The following is a 15,305-nucleotide window of genomic DNA, read 5'->3' as shown; positions in this document are numbered from 1 at the left end:
TCAATATAACTGATTCGAGATTAAAAATTAAACCAAAGTGAACCACCATAAAATACATTTTATTCGAAAACAAATTACAAAACAACAGGGCGAATACAAAATATCCCGGTTGCTACATTGTAAATCAATTTAGAAAATACACTCTTAAACGAACGCTAAATAACCTCTACTGTGCACGTACAGTACACCCTTTGTATTACTACAAGCGGCTATAGATTGTAGGAATAGTGAGATATTGTCTTATTGGACTTCAGAGTGTTCGCCGGCCAGGTATGTAAACAAATACCTATCTTCATACACAAAGTAAAATATATAGGTACATTTCGCAAAAACATGTTTTGTACCGAAATACATATTCACGACAGAGTTCAGTGCAGGGAAACTTAATGTAGGCACGATTGACAGTACACAGATTGATTTAAATACGCGTATGGACGTTATAGTAATTAGTTACATATTTGTTCCATATTTCCAATTAAAGAGTCTGAAAATTAACCGTTACAGAACAATGTATATTATACAGTGCAAGAATAAAAAAACCATTGTGAAAATAATATGCTATTAAAACTTGAAAATCTTGAGAAGAGACCAGAATTAATCAACAGGACATGTTCAATGTCTGCAGCAAAGTGCAGCTATCTGTCATCATAGTCATAAGTTTGTCATATTGCAATCAATAATTTATGAATTTCTAATACCCTAACCGGCGAGGCGTGATGCGTCACGGATCAAAAACATGACAAAAGACTGTTAAAACGTTTTGTATCTCACAAACATCTACATTTTAAACAATTTGCTAATACTTTGGTCAGTCTTTTTGGCTTTAGTTACAAATTTTGGAAGCCTTTCGTTCTAACAAATCAATAATTGATAAATAACTCTTACAATCGACAAAACAATTTTATTTCGTAGTCTTGCATTATATCATTATCATTGATCCAAGTCGCATCATAATAATTACAACTTAAAGGCCGAATAAATTTTAATTACAAATAATTTCGTATTAACCTACGCGCGAGTTAATTCAAATTGAATCGGAAAAATACATTTATTGGAACATTGTGCTGATATTTTACAATAAACCGAGTGCTCTAGAATGGACGTGTGCTTTATAGTAAGTAATATAAAAAAATATTAACTTGATTATTACAATATTATGTGTGATATACAAAATTTGTGATAAGTACAATAATTCATAAGAAATGTGTGTTAAATGTGGTGTTGCGGCAATACGTGTGTTGAAACAGTTATATTTATTAATTCTAATAATTTATTCGAGAGTGTACCACAAAAGCGGAGCTGTGTGCAGTCAGCCAATCACAGTGCTCCATTATTACCGAATGAAATTTGATTGGTCGATTTTTTCACATACACGTCTCCGCTTTTATGAGAAAGGCGAAAAAACATCACCTTACATTATAATTTTGTAATTCAGATTAATTACGATTCTATCGTAATTTCTAACCTTACACAGGTACAATATTATAATTTATATCTACTCTATAAAATTAATAAAATCAGTCACTAATAGGACGCGCCTATAATACTCTCATTTTATTTCTTTCTAGCACAATCTTGTTCATTTTTCAACTTACCAACGACAATTTATTTTTTTTAATTTGTTGTAAACCTTATTACAGTGGGAAAACTTTATTATAGTTGAAATGTTGTTAACACACCAAGAATAATTTTCTGTTTTATAAATTAATAAATTCATTGCCGTGTGGTTCCCAGCACTTCAGAATAGAACCTCTCCACATCTTTCCAATAGATGTCGTAAAATGCGAGTTACGGAAAGGGTAAAATCTTGGGATTTTATTTGTAGGCGATGGGCTAGCAACCTGTAATATTTGAATCTCAATTCCATCATTAAGCCATAGCCATTTCAAGACCGTTGGCTATGTCTACCCCGAAGTAGCGAGCAAGCCATTCAAGACAAGTTAATTTTGGACTAAATCGCGAATTTTAAAAGAAAATTGTCAATAGTGAATTAATAATATTTGTCATTGGCAAGAAAATGATTTCACAACGTGATCACAAGAACCAAATAGGGACTAGCTTAAATAGTCTTACAGGTAACAAGTTAACTAACTACTTACACATAGTTTCAGACATGTATTTCACTTAACACTATGTATGTACATATATGTAAACAGCAAGCGAAGCCAAAAGGCGGAATTGGTACCGAGAACCTCTCACACGTTGATCAAGAATATATTGATAAGAAACATACATACATACATATGGTCACGTCTATATCCCTTGCGGGGTAGACAGAGCCACCAGTCTTGAAAAGACTGAATGGCCACGTTCAGCTATTTGGCTTAATGATAGAAAGAAAGATAAGAAATTGAAGAAGAATTCAATATATATTTAGTCAATGAAAATATCAGACATATATGTAAAGCAAATACCACGGATGTCGTAAAAGGCGACTAAGGGATAGGTTTATAAACTCCTTGTAGGCGATGGGTTAGCACTACTTAATTCTCAATTCTATTATTAAGCCTTACGGCTGAACGTGGCCTATCAGTATTTTCAAGACTATTGGCTATGTCTCCCCAAGGAATATAGACGTGATTATATGTATGTAGGTATGTATAATGAAAGTAAATAACGTATTGAAGTTACTTTGGTCGTGTGTTGACGAGGTTCCGGGTACAAATCCTACGAGTACAGTGGTTGAGGTGCGTGATATGTGCATCGTGCAGTGCGGTACAAACTAACTACACATCTAACAGACTAAAATAAATGCAATCGAGGTATAAGAATATTTTGTTAAAAAAAAAACATGCTGTTTTCCATCAGCTAACTAAACATTGATATTATCAGGTGTGTTTTTGGTCCTAAAAAATTAAACTTTCACACACTCATAAATTTCTAAGTGAGTGTTTCATTTGGCACTAATGTTGATAAGCCATCTAATTTCTTCGGTACATTTTATATGAAATCTCATCGGTAAATTTTATGACTTATCAATTTCATGAGTAGCGCCGCTGGATGTTCACTGAAACCTCTTTGTGCTTTTGCGTGTCTATACAAGGATGACTTAGAATTAATAAGAATCCTTATTATTTTTCATTGGGCCTATGATTTTGAGTTATTCTAGCTGTAAAATAAATATCGCGATTTTTAACATGTTTGTCTTTCAAATCTACGCCACACAGTTTAATTTGAGCATACATAAGAAGATATTTCTTGCTACAATCGAATGCTTATCAATTCAAAGTCACCTTGTAAATATATTATATGTAGATATATATTTTTGTTTTTTTTTTTTAACTATGTTGCTAATAAAGCGTTGCAACTCAACAATCCAAAAAAATAATAATCTAAAACTAACACTACATTCGATTATAAAGAAATTCCAAAGGACTATTCTAAAGGTTATTCGATATTCGTTGCGTTTCATTAATTTTGGCTTAGTCCCTAGCTTCGCGGACTAGAATAAAGGATATTTCGACAGATATTCAAGTGTCAGTGTCAACATTGCATGCATTCACCCGACATACTTGTTCCTAGCACCGACTTAAAATATGAATCACTCGCACACATTACACACAAAAATGGAATACGACTTTGTTTATGAGTAACTTTAAAAAAAAATTAATAACTATAATTTGACTCATTAAATGCATAATAAAACGTTCATATGCAAAAAAAAAATAATAAAGTTTTTAAACGTTAAAGTTATTTAAACGCAATAAAAAAAGAGCATTAGAAATCTAAAGATTCGTGAGGTCTTAAGAATACTGGCTGCATTTTTCCGTTGATTGGCGATGCCATTTTTTGTTTTTTTTTTTTTTTTGAGAAAATACAACCAACCTTCTTGTCACCCGCGGCGTTATATCAGTCTAAAGAGTCAATTCTCTAAAGAAATGCCTGTTATTACATAAAATATAACAATTAATTTTATATCATCTTTTAAAGATGTCTTCTTTCAATTAATTTCGTTTTTATCCAATAACGTTAATACATATGGTGCATTACACACTTTTTGTTGTAAATACATTTATTTTTATATTTTCTACTAACGTAAAATAATTGAGTATAAAACAAGAGCAAGTATTATATCAGACAACTATTTTGTCCTCCGGCGCAAACCGCCATTTTGGTTCAAGTTCTGTGCCGGACACTTTAATTGTACAGCATACAGAACATACGTACATTTATATTTTTCATTAATACATTCACACATTCTTTGAATCGATAGAGATCATTTAAGTGAGGTACGTGTTACATCTAAACCATCGATGTTAAGATATTAGCTTCTAATGAGTATAAAGAAAATAAAGGTTTAACATTTTCAGTCAAGGATACTGGACTTATAAACGATATTTTTGTGCTTTCTTTTCAGAAGAAGTTGTTTATTGTAAGCTTTTAATTTTTTTTTCGTATGTTATAGAAATATGTTGGAAAATAGTCAAATAACTATAAATCGATCGATAGCTCCATAAATTTAAATCTACGTTGGCACATCGGACGCCATCCTACATCTAACGAGTCACGTCTACTGGGGCACTATTTGAGCTTCACGTTAAGCAGGCCCTGTACCCACCGCATCGGAAAGAGTTGCTATTACTTGCTATGTTTCGGGATAACTTGGATTTACATGGATTATACTATGTATTATGAAAATTGTTTGTATCGTGTTAAATATAAAGAAAAACATGGCGAACATTTCTAGCTTTGTAGTTTAAAAACCCGATAAATTACAACCTTAATTAATTACTTTAAAATGCTCAACAAATATTACGCTGCTAATATATTATAAAAGTAATAAAATTACGCAGGCAGATCCCGAGACAACGACTAGTAATAACTATTGAAAAAATCATAAAGTTCACATTTAATTACTCTTTCTGCTCTTGGCGGGTGCAGGGCATTATTGACATAATATCTTCTCTCATAACAACTATCATTATTTTACACGCGACAATACACACAATTTTGACAAAATACCAACGTTTACTTGGTTAAATAATCTCAACCAACAAATTACAAAAAAAAAATACTGTTTTAAGGGTCAATGCAGATTAGATGAGAATTTTCAGTTATAATTAACAATAATATACAAATTGACGATACTTATTTGTGTGTGAGAACAAGCGTTACAGTTATTTACCAGAACAGTCTTTATACTTAACCAAAGATGTAAAGAGTGCACAATAAACATATATTTTTAACTATGCTTAATTATCATTCATTTCCGCTCGATCTGTATCGACCCTTCACTGAACATATAAATAACAAACAACAGAATAACTCATTTAACATTATCAAAAACTGTATGAAAACTAGAATTTAAAAAAAAAACTTCATTAAACTTCAAATTTTTTTTTAAAACGAACCAAACATTTACCGAACCAAAATTTGAAAAATCGAAGCCAACGGCAGTGTGCGTCGCGTGTCTCCCGGCGGCGGACGCGCCCTCAGCGCGGCGGCACGGCGGCGAGGCGCTGGCGCAGGCGCGCGAACTTGCCGTGCACTAACCTGAGCTGCGCGCGCAGCCGCGAGGAGAGCTCCCGCTGCAACGCCTGCACTTCCACCAGCTCCCGCCGCAGCTGTTGGTAGTCTGACCTCACCTGGATGCGAAGATATTGATAAGTTGACAGCGATGGCGGAGAAGTAGATTTCGAGTATTTTCAATTTATTCAAATCAACGTGCAATAGCATTAACGCAAATTGAAATATTATCAAGCTGTTGACTCTTTTTTATAACATAAAGAATATAAAGGTCGCTATTTTTTGAATCACTATCAAGAAATTGAGTCTACTTTAATATAAGTTTACGTATAACTACAGCTTTATACATGGTGTCGCTTCATATTTGATACATTAATTTCAATTGAAAATACTTTTAATCTAGACATTATATTGAATTTCATTCATAAAGATTGAATGGGGCTGTACAACAAATTATGCTCTTACTATGGTTTCTCAGTTAGAACGTAGTTTAAAAATAAAAATTTAAGTAGTGAATAAAATCTGAAGGATCTCAACATTTGATATGATATGGATCCATTTTCAAAGCTAGAACAATTCATTGCACAGACATCATAAATATAAATGTAAACTACCTAAGTAAATTTAAATGAATACGGCAATGCCATATTTGGAAGTATCTTGTGTGATGAAGGCCGCACGATGCCGAGGAATACATATATACATAGATATCATATAGTAAAAGATCATAAACTAAACATAAGGGTCTTTCTTAACTGTCGGCTAATCGCTCCTCAGGCTTTATTAGAAATTCTGTGTTAAAACATATATGTGTAAATATTTATTTTTAATTTTTCCTGACTGTGCTAAATATAGTAGAAGGAAAACCGTTTTCCTTAGTATTTGATGAAGACTTTTCCGGTTATAAAAATTATATATTTTTTTTCGAGTGCATTCCCGCATTCCATGCAAATCGACCAATCAGATAATTCTACAGAACTGAGCTCTTTGATTCATTGAATCCTTCGCGGAAGTTAGTTAAAGTTTCTTTTAGTTTCAAAATGAAAACGAGATAGCTTTCTAGTTTCTATAGTAAAGTGACTAGCCAACAGTTACTGCGACCCTGTCAGCCCCGCCGCCGCCGGCGACGAGCCCGCAAGCCGGTGCGAAGCGCCCCGTCCGAGGGGGTTGCTGACGGCTCACAGTAGTCGAGCCCGCAGCTAACAATATCGAGAAGCATGATCGTTACCTATTATCACATTTCATGCTTTTTTGTTGTGGCAAAAACTGAGACTAAGTTTTTTAATGTTGGTATTTAGCCCGCATCAGCGTCGCATCGCCATCACAATATTTCTGCCCCTCCCTTGCCTTCTTAGGCGATAACAAAATGATTAAAAAATTAAAAAAAAAAACTGTAAAAAAATAATTCTTCGTCCGGCTTTCAATAAATAATTGTTATTGGACAAATATATTTTCATAATTTAAATGAACACTTTAAAAGTTTGCTTTTATTCATCATGCAAGCATGAAATATAACAATAAGTAAGCAACATCACACGGTACTAGATAAGTTCTGACCTGTCCCGACCTTCAACACAATTAGCAAGGGGCTGAAAAACAAACAGGTCTCTTTTTACATCCAACTTATATACTAAATGCACAATAAGGATATCACATTAGGTATAAATAATTATAAAAAGATATTTAAAATCTTTAGTGCAATCTGCAAATAAGTTTGCCGATGTTATTCATTGATACATAATTAAAACAGTTTTGTTTGATGTACCTATGTCACACATCAAATGTCTCTGTACAATGTGTCCAAGTTTACTATTTTGTCTGTGATAACATTTATTTATTCATAATAACATTAATATTAATATATATATATAAAATTTCAAAATTTTTACCAAAATGAAGGGATTCAAAATATTGTGAATAAGTATAAAACAAAATATTAAATTGTCAAACAGCAATTGGGTACATTACTGCTTGGTTTTTGCTAAAATTTGGTATACAGACAGCTTATGCTTTTGATATTTTTTATTCTATTGTGATATAAGTATTCTATTTAACTAAATAGTGACATTCTAAATGTTTCAGGCGCTTGAAATCATTTAGCTACTTCCTGAATTTTAAACAAAATGGTATTTTTAAGAATAATATTGTTAAACTTAAACAACAATAAAAAGTATGAATTATTTACATTTTATAATTAATTTTCGTTGTTTTATATATTTTTGCTATGTTAAAATACTGTGTATTATGAAAAGAAGTTGACCACAAAGAACATTTTACCTCCGAGACAGATTTAAGCAAGTTCATGACGCAGAGGTCTTGTGTATCAACAGGCTCCACGAGCTCCTTCTCAACATTGTCCATCTTCCACTCCATGAGGTTCAGCTGCTCGTCTGTGCGTTTCACCTAGTGTAGAGGGTGTGGTGGCAGGTTTAAAAGACTATGTTTATTAAATTCCAAAAGTTTTAAATGATAAATTTTGTATTACCATTATAATTCCCTGAATCTGTGTTTATTTTTATACATTAATCACAGAACTCGGAAGAATTTTTAAAAACAAAATTCCAACACAAAGCAATATTCAACATTTTGTTTATAAAAATAAACGTCGTTAAATACTTCAGGCATTTGTGTGCCGGCAGCAAGGCGGCCGCATACACGAGCCAAATTTATTCACATAACAACACACCTACTTCACGTGGACATGTTAATGATCGATGAATAACGAAGTCGGATGTAATGTTATCCTATCATCGTTTTCAGTAAAAATGAATCAATCACTATCTAATGTCTGATTCATATACTTTGGGCTAAAAACTCTAACACTTGACATTAAAAACAGAGCTGCTACCCCATTCTGACATTTATGGATAACATTTAATCGAAATAAGTGCTCCAGACTCTACTTTTATCTCGCGATAGTTCACTATTTACGTATGTAGGGAAGCGGCTCAGTGACCTATATTCTAGACTTCAATTGTCTGTATCAATATAAGGCAGGATTGAGAAAGAGTATCAGGAAAACTTACGGTTTCCTCGAGGTCTTCCATGGTTATCTCTTTTTCAGTCATATCTATGGTACACTTAAAGATTTTGTGTGACAAATTTTAATTTAAATTATACGGACGCTCGGCCTGAGCGACCATTTCCACCCAAAAATTGACGTTTTGTTGTTGGTTGTTTGATTTGATCATGACATTGACATTTCTTTTCAAAATGTCAATTACGTTTTGTTATCAAACTTACCGGCAAAGAATATACACGCTTTAGTAGAATTTTAAGGATTACATACTTACAGATTCAAAATTAAAAATTTTATCATATGTGCAAGCTGGCCATTGGGACTTGTTCTACTCCGGCTCCGCGTTGATTTCGGTAGAGAAGTAGCCGTACATTTAGGTATTTCCTACTTCCAAAGTCTTTTTCTGTGAAGGTTTTAGAAAAAGGACCCAGAACTAGAGCATCAAATGAGTGGTACCGGGCAAGCAGCCGACCGTCGTCATAGGTAAAAGTGACAAACCTTGATGGTCAGTTATAATAGCGGATACCGCTATGCAAAGGAGAATCTCTCGGCACAGTAAAGTATGTAATGTCAGAAAGACGTTTTGTTCGGTTGTACCCTCCACTCCATCGCAAAACTGTTGGGCCAGGGTCCGCCACCTTTTTCGTGTTCTCTCTTCATAAAAGAGAATAACGTGGAGAATAAATTATCATCAAGAGAACAAGGGACATAGATAAACATACAAATAATAGAAATAGTTACAAACAAAATTCGCAAATCATTATTCATCTTCGTCGTTACCTTTTCCCACTTTCTAAGTGGGGTTGGCACAGTATGTTATTTTTTTCCAATTAAAATAAAATTCACAAGTCATTATTATATACATTTATTTCGTCTTTATACACTAACTAAAGACATATAGACCAGAGCAACAAGAGATGTGTAACCCGTTCGCTATTTCATTTTCCAATATAATTTATCATTTTACTGCCCTACGGAGAACATTATTAACTATCGTTTCTTTAGTAAAACAATATAGATTTTAATTAAAGGCACTGTGTGCACCCAAGGCATTGAATGTCTGTTGATTTGTAAAGCTAATTCCTAGGAACTTTTGTGTTAAAATTGGTGAACAATATAATATAGATAGACTACTCACACATGAACCTTTCCACTAAAATTCACCTTGAATTTCTAAAAAGGCTTTTATGTGGAAAAAATAAAATCGCGTCCACCCCTATTGAGATTTATTTGTCACAAACGTGCAAAGTGTTCTGCACATGACATTGAATATTGTTTTAATATTATTAGTGTTACAACTTTATAAACGTGCGCAGAAACACTTCCTACGGCCCAATGCAGTGCCTTAGATGAACACAGGACCTATTGCACGCTTTATCATTGCCCGGGGTCGTTAAACATCAATGATTGCCATAACAAATAATTGCACTACTAATACAGTAGGTACTTGAATGTTGTGTTTCGTTTTCATTTTTCAGTTATTTTTTTCGTATCAGAAAATTATTATTAAGTTAAATGAACGATTTTAAAGTAAACGGAAAGTACGTTCGTTTTTAAAGTTGAGCGTAAAGTGCTCCAGAAAATATGTTGTAGTCGTTACCACAATTATCTTTTATGGCAACATTTTTAAGAATGTCGACCCGAAAAAGTGTTTCGTAAGTCGATATAAATAGATTTTTTTATTGATACACATTTATAATACCATTACTAACTATAAATTATGTTACACTTGCTTGGAATTCGTGGGGAATTGAAACAAACATTAAAACAAATCTACTAACAATGTAAGCTTTTCAAACCGCCATCTTGGATGTCTCTGGCGAATACCTTATCTATGGTACAACATGCCAAGATGGCCGCTTGACAGCTTAATTCCTATTCGGCAAAATTATCACGAAATTGGATATTTAAATAAAAACATTTGTACAAAAATCAAAATTCGATTAATTCGTATACAACATCCTACTTATAAGAATATTACGTACGAGCCTTAACTTGCTATTTAAAAAGCCTAATGGGGAGTATACACTGCTTCATTTTAAAGTCTAAACATGATTTGGCATACATTCATTGTGCATAATTGAACAAATATAAAAGTTTTTAATTTCAGAATAAAAACTAAACGCAGTGTATAATCCCATCGAGAATTGTCATTTCAACAAAAAAATAATAATAATCGTTGACTAATAGTAGCTAAATAATAGATAAATAGAGTTAAAACAATAAAGCACTTAAAATCATCCTATGCAAACATAGATCACGTTGAGTAGACTTAAAAACATTACGAGTCTCCAAACCGGCCTTTTCTTTGCAGCCCGACACAAAAAAAAACCACTTTTTTTTCGCTGGTCCGCAATTATAGTACTGGCCACTAACAAATTTTGTATAGGCAATTAGTTTGTCAGGCTACTAAAAAAAAAATCAGTCGTGCCGTTCGATAATTGACTATCGTCCAAGAAGGTTGGAACCTTCTAGAGAAGTTGCGAGCTTCTCGCCACACGCGTCCCCGCTAGCAAACAAATAGACAGAGGAACTATGGTTGGGGTTGTGGTTGTGGGGGTGGGGTGGGGTTTCACTTGAGCCCCTCCTCGTCGGGCCCCAGTTCGGTGACGGACACCGCGTCCGAAGCCAGGGCCTCTTTGAGCGGCTCCACGCAGTTCTTTGGAATCATTGTGCCTGGAAGGTTACATTTTCATCATTAATCCTTGAGATAATTTATTTATACCTGAAATATAAACTTGTAGCCTTATGCTTAGCGCAACCTGAATGAGAACTCAATATAGTACAAAAACAACCTTATTAATTACAACTTAAAAAACAAAATATCTGTTGTAGTCGTTCGCGGATCCTAAAGGCGCGTTTTGATTGGCTCAACCGTTTAAATATTTCCGCGCTATACAACAACACCTGTCTGTATGTATGGTGCATCGGTGTAATCTCAATTCCACCAGTAAGCAATACAGCTAAAGATAAAGAAAATGCTGCAGTGCAGTTTGTTACCGCTTCTTCTGCACTGACGCCTCGGAAGCGGCAGTAAACTTAGTTTTTAAGTAATTTATTTGACGTCAACCAATGTTGTGGAACTAAAAGTTTTGACAATTATTAAGCGATATGAAATATCCTATAATAATAATGAATAAAAACATTTGAATTTGAGCTGAACGTGGCCCTTCAGTGTTTTCAAGTCTGTTGGCTAAAGACGTGAGTGTATCGCGCAGGAAATGGCAATCTATACTAATATTATAAAGCTGTAGAGTTTGTTTGTTTGAACGCACTAATCTCCAGAACTACTGGTTCGAATTGAAAAAATATTTTTGCGTTGAATAGACCAGTTATCGAGGAAGGCTTTAGGCTATATAACATCACGCTGCAACTATCAGGAACAAAGAAATAATGGAAAATGTGAAAAAAAAAGCTGGGTAAATTATTCATCCTTGAGGGCATCAATGATGCCCCAAATAATTATTCCACGCGGACAAAGTCGCGGGCACAACTAGTGTGACCATACTGACCGACGATCTTGCGGCCCAGCTCCGTCTTGATGCGCACGACCTGCATCCTGTGGTGCTGGTTGCGCGCCGCCAGCACGGCCTCCGCGCGCGCCCACACGGCCAGCACGGAGCCCGACAGCACGTGGTACGTGCGCCGGCGCAGCCCCACCTGCCGGCAAACATGCAACGCTTATACCGACTGCAATGTATTCACGTTTCTACGGTTTAACGGCCTCTGCAGCGGAGTGGTAGTACGCTTGTCTGTGACACCGGAGGTCCCGGGTTCGAATCCCGGCCAGGGCATGATGAGAAAAGAACTCTTTCCGATTGGCCTGGGTCTTGGATGTTTATCTATATGATATATATTATAGAATATAATATCGTTGAGTTAGTATCTCGTAACACAAGTCTCGAACTTAGATACTTCGAGGCTAACTCAATCAGTGTAATTTGTCCCGTATATATTTATTTAATTATTCTACCCAAAAAAATTGCTCTAAAATATGAAGACATGACATGAAATTTTCTTGATTTTTATAACAAAGTCGTCTAGGTAAAGCTACAACGCGGTCATACATACATACCACGTTGCATGTCCACTCCTAAAAGTTCCGAAAAATTCATTACATAGCGCTGTCTATAGTCAATACGTTTGTTGTATGTTGGGAGACCCCCTTTAATAATTACTTTATACATATATACATAAAATCACGCCTTACTTTATTGTTATTGAATTACTTATTTTAAAAGGTAACATACAAGTAAATATTCGATGAATATTTTATTAATCAAGCGTTTTTTTGTTTGCTCAATATTAATATCGGCAACATGTAGACCGTTATTAATTTAGAACAAAAAAACGACAGAACACATTTATTGGATTAATGAAATATTTATTTTTAAAAATTTCATTCATTCATTCATAACACATTTATTGCATAGGGACCGCACTTAATATTTCATTTATTCACGTTGACAAGGCACATCTCATCATCTTTCTCTTTCTAACTCGTATTACCTCGAAACACAGTGAGGGAAGGCAGATAAAACATATCCATATCAACATTCGTAAAGCCCTTTAGAAAACCAACTGAAAAAAAAAAAAACTGTGTCTATGGCCACCTCGCAGTCGCTGGTCCGGCACGCGCCGCGCCAGTAGGCGTGCGAGCACACGCGCACGCTGGCCTCGTGCTGCGCGCGCCACGCCGCCTCCGCCTCCACGCCGTCCACTCGCTTGTACTTCTTCTCGATCTCCGCCAGCGACTCCAGCCTGAGCTGCAGTCCTGTGTTTGGTCTGAACAATGAAAAATTATAATCGGTTAGTTAGAAAGTACCTTCAAATTGACGAAAACGGACCGACTGAATTACAACAGACAGAATAAATTATATATCGTTTACTTGGTTGACGCCCGTAAATGGTATTAACTTACCAGCCTTAGCTGAGATAGCAAAAACCGAAATATATTAGTTTTCGCCTCAGGGGCCGAGGTACTGGGTTTAATCTTCGATAAGATCTTTTATACATACGTAAAATCACGTTTATATCCCTTGCGGGGTAGACAAAGCCAACAGTCTCGCAAAGATTGAAAGGTTAAATTCAGTTGTACGGCTTAATGGGCTTTCGATTCAAATAGTGACAGGTTGATAGCCTATCGCCTAAAAGAAAGGAAACCTAAGTTCATTAGCCCATCCCTAAGCCGCCTTATACGACATACATGGGTTCTTACCCAGAGATAAGTGTCGAGAACCACACGGCACAAAGTGGAGGGAGGATTCCAGAAATTACTGCTGAACCTTAAATTGGCGACATTTTCGTGACAATTCTAGTATTTATAAACAGTGCATACAATAAATTTGTAAAATAGTACACGTAAATCTGGAACATCTGGTCCTTCTTGTCGAGTTTGGGAACTGGTAGTTAGCGACATCTTTCGTGACTTGCCAGTATTACCTGTAAATCTGGAACATCTGGTCCTTCTTGTCGAGTTTGGGAACCGGAAGTTAGCGACATTTTTCGTGACTTGCCAGTATTACCTGTAAATCTGGAACATCTGGTCCTTCTTGTCGAGTTTGGGAACTGGTAGTTAGCGACATCTTTCGTGACTTGCCAGTATTACCTGTAAATCTGGAACATCTGGTCCTTCTTGTCGAGTTTGGGAACTGGTAGTTAGCGACATCTTTCGTGACTTGCCAGTATTACCTGTAAATCTGGAACATCTGGTCCTTCTTGTCGAGTTTGGGAACCGGAAGTTAGCGACATTTTTCGTGACTTGCCAGTATTACCTGTAAATCTGGAACATCTGGTCCTTCTTGTCGAGTTTGGGAACTGGTAGTTAGCGACATCTTTCGTGACTTGCCAGTATTACCTGTAAATCTGGAACATCTGGTCCTTCTTGTCGAGTTTGGGAACTGGTAGTTAGCGACATCTTTCGTGACTTGCCAGTATTACCTGTAAATCTGGAACATCTGGTCCTTCTTGTCGAGTTTGGGAACTGGTAGTTAGCGACATCTTTCGTGACTTGCCAGTATTACCTGTAAATCTGGAACATCTGGTCCTTCTTGTCGAGTTTGGGAACTGGTAGTTAGCGACATCTTTCGTGACTTGCCAGTATTACCTGTAAATCTGGAACATCTGGTCCTTCTTGGCCAGCTTGTCGTGCTTGCCGGGCGGCGCGGGCGCAGCCACGCACAGCGCGGCCGTGTGCTTGCCGTTGCGCGGCTGCTGCGACAGGTAGAACCCGGCCAGCGCCGCGCCGTGCTGCGACAGCTTCTCCAGCGCCTCGGCCCACTCCATGCCGCGCTGGGGGATCAAAATTGTTGTTTCAATTTAAGGAAAATTTACACACATTATGAATTTTATCAAAATTACTTGAGAAATTCTTTTTTGGTGATTAGTTCAATAACGTTCTTTGACACAAAAACATCGATGGATATCGTTAAAACTTTGTATACAAGAGTACATCGAATCGCGGTAAGTGGTAAAGATGTCGATGTTTTGTTTTGTGTACATAAGTCAAGCGCCGCTACTGTACCTCGGAGTGCACGGTGTGCAGCTCGACGGGCGCCTGGCCGGTGGCGTGCCGCCGCAGGAAGCGCACGCAGCGCACGCGCCGCACGCACTCGCCCGCGCTGCCCAGGTCCAGGATGCCCAGGTCGAAGCGCCCGCTGCGCTTGGCTGGGGGGCAAAACATTGGTGACATATTCTAATAATTATTACCAAACGTCGTTTAGATGATAAAGAGGGAAAGTCCTAAAACACTACCCTGTGGACCACCGTAATAGGCTATTTGACTGTATTAAAAATATACATTTCTTTTATGTCATCAGTC

General features: G+C 36.1%; 2 protein-coding genes across 2 annotated transcripts in view; both read right to left on the bottom strand.

Annotated features, from left to right (window-relative positions):
• Positions 1-44: 44 nt before the first annotated feature.
• On the bottom strand, positions 45-8,628 carry LOC106138532 (uncharacterized). The gene is made up of 3 exons (XM_013339703.2): positions 8,493-8,628; positions 7,744-7,869; positions 45-5,585 (listed from the first exon to the last, which is right to left on the bottom strand). Exons 1-3 carry the CDS (start codon positions 8,532-8,534, stop codon positions 5,433-5,435), a joined length of 321 nt encoding a protein of 106 aa, XP_013195157.1. The 5' UTR covers positions 8,535-8,628; the 3' UTR covers positions 45-5,432.
• Positions 8,629-9,334: 706 nt separating this feature from the next.
• Positions 9,335-15,305, bottom strand: part of LOC106138547 (protein strawberry notch) — a 33,387-nt gene continuing 27,416 nt past the window's right edge. Inside the window, exons 25-29 of the mRNA XM_060950603.1 lie at positions 15,009-15,151; positions 14,592-14,776; positions 13,099-13,270; positions 11,998-12,145; positions 9,335-11,161 (exon numbers count right to left, since the gene is read on the bottom strand). Coding sequence (XP_060806586.1) covers positions 11,058-11,161; positions 11,998-12,145; positions 13,099-13,270; positions 14,592-14,776; positions 15,009-15,151 — 752 coding nt within the window. The 3' untranslated portion in view covers positions 9,335-11,057. The remainder of the gene's footprint in view (positions 11,162-11,997; positions 12,146-13,098; positions 13,271-14,591; positions 14,777-15,008; positions 15,152-15,305) is intronic.

The sequence above is a fragment of the Amyelois transitella genome, chromosome 22, assembly GCF_032362555.1.
Source record: "Amyelois transitella isolate CPQ chromosome 22, ilAmyTran1.1, whole genome shotgun sequence".
Taxonomy (NCBI): Eukaryota; Metazoa; Arthropoda; class Insecta; order Lepidoptera; family Pyralidae; genus Amyelois; species Amyelois transitella.
This window is presented reverse-complemented; position numbering and strand designations above follow the sequence as displayed.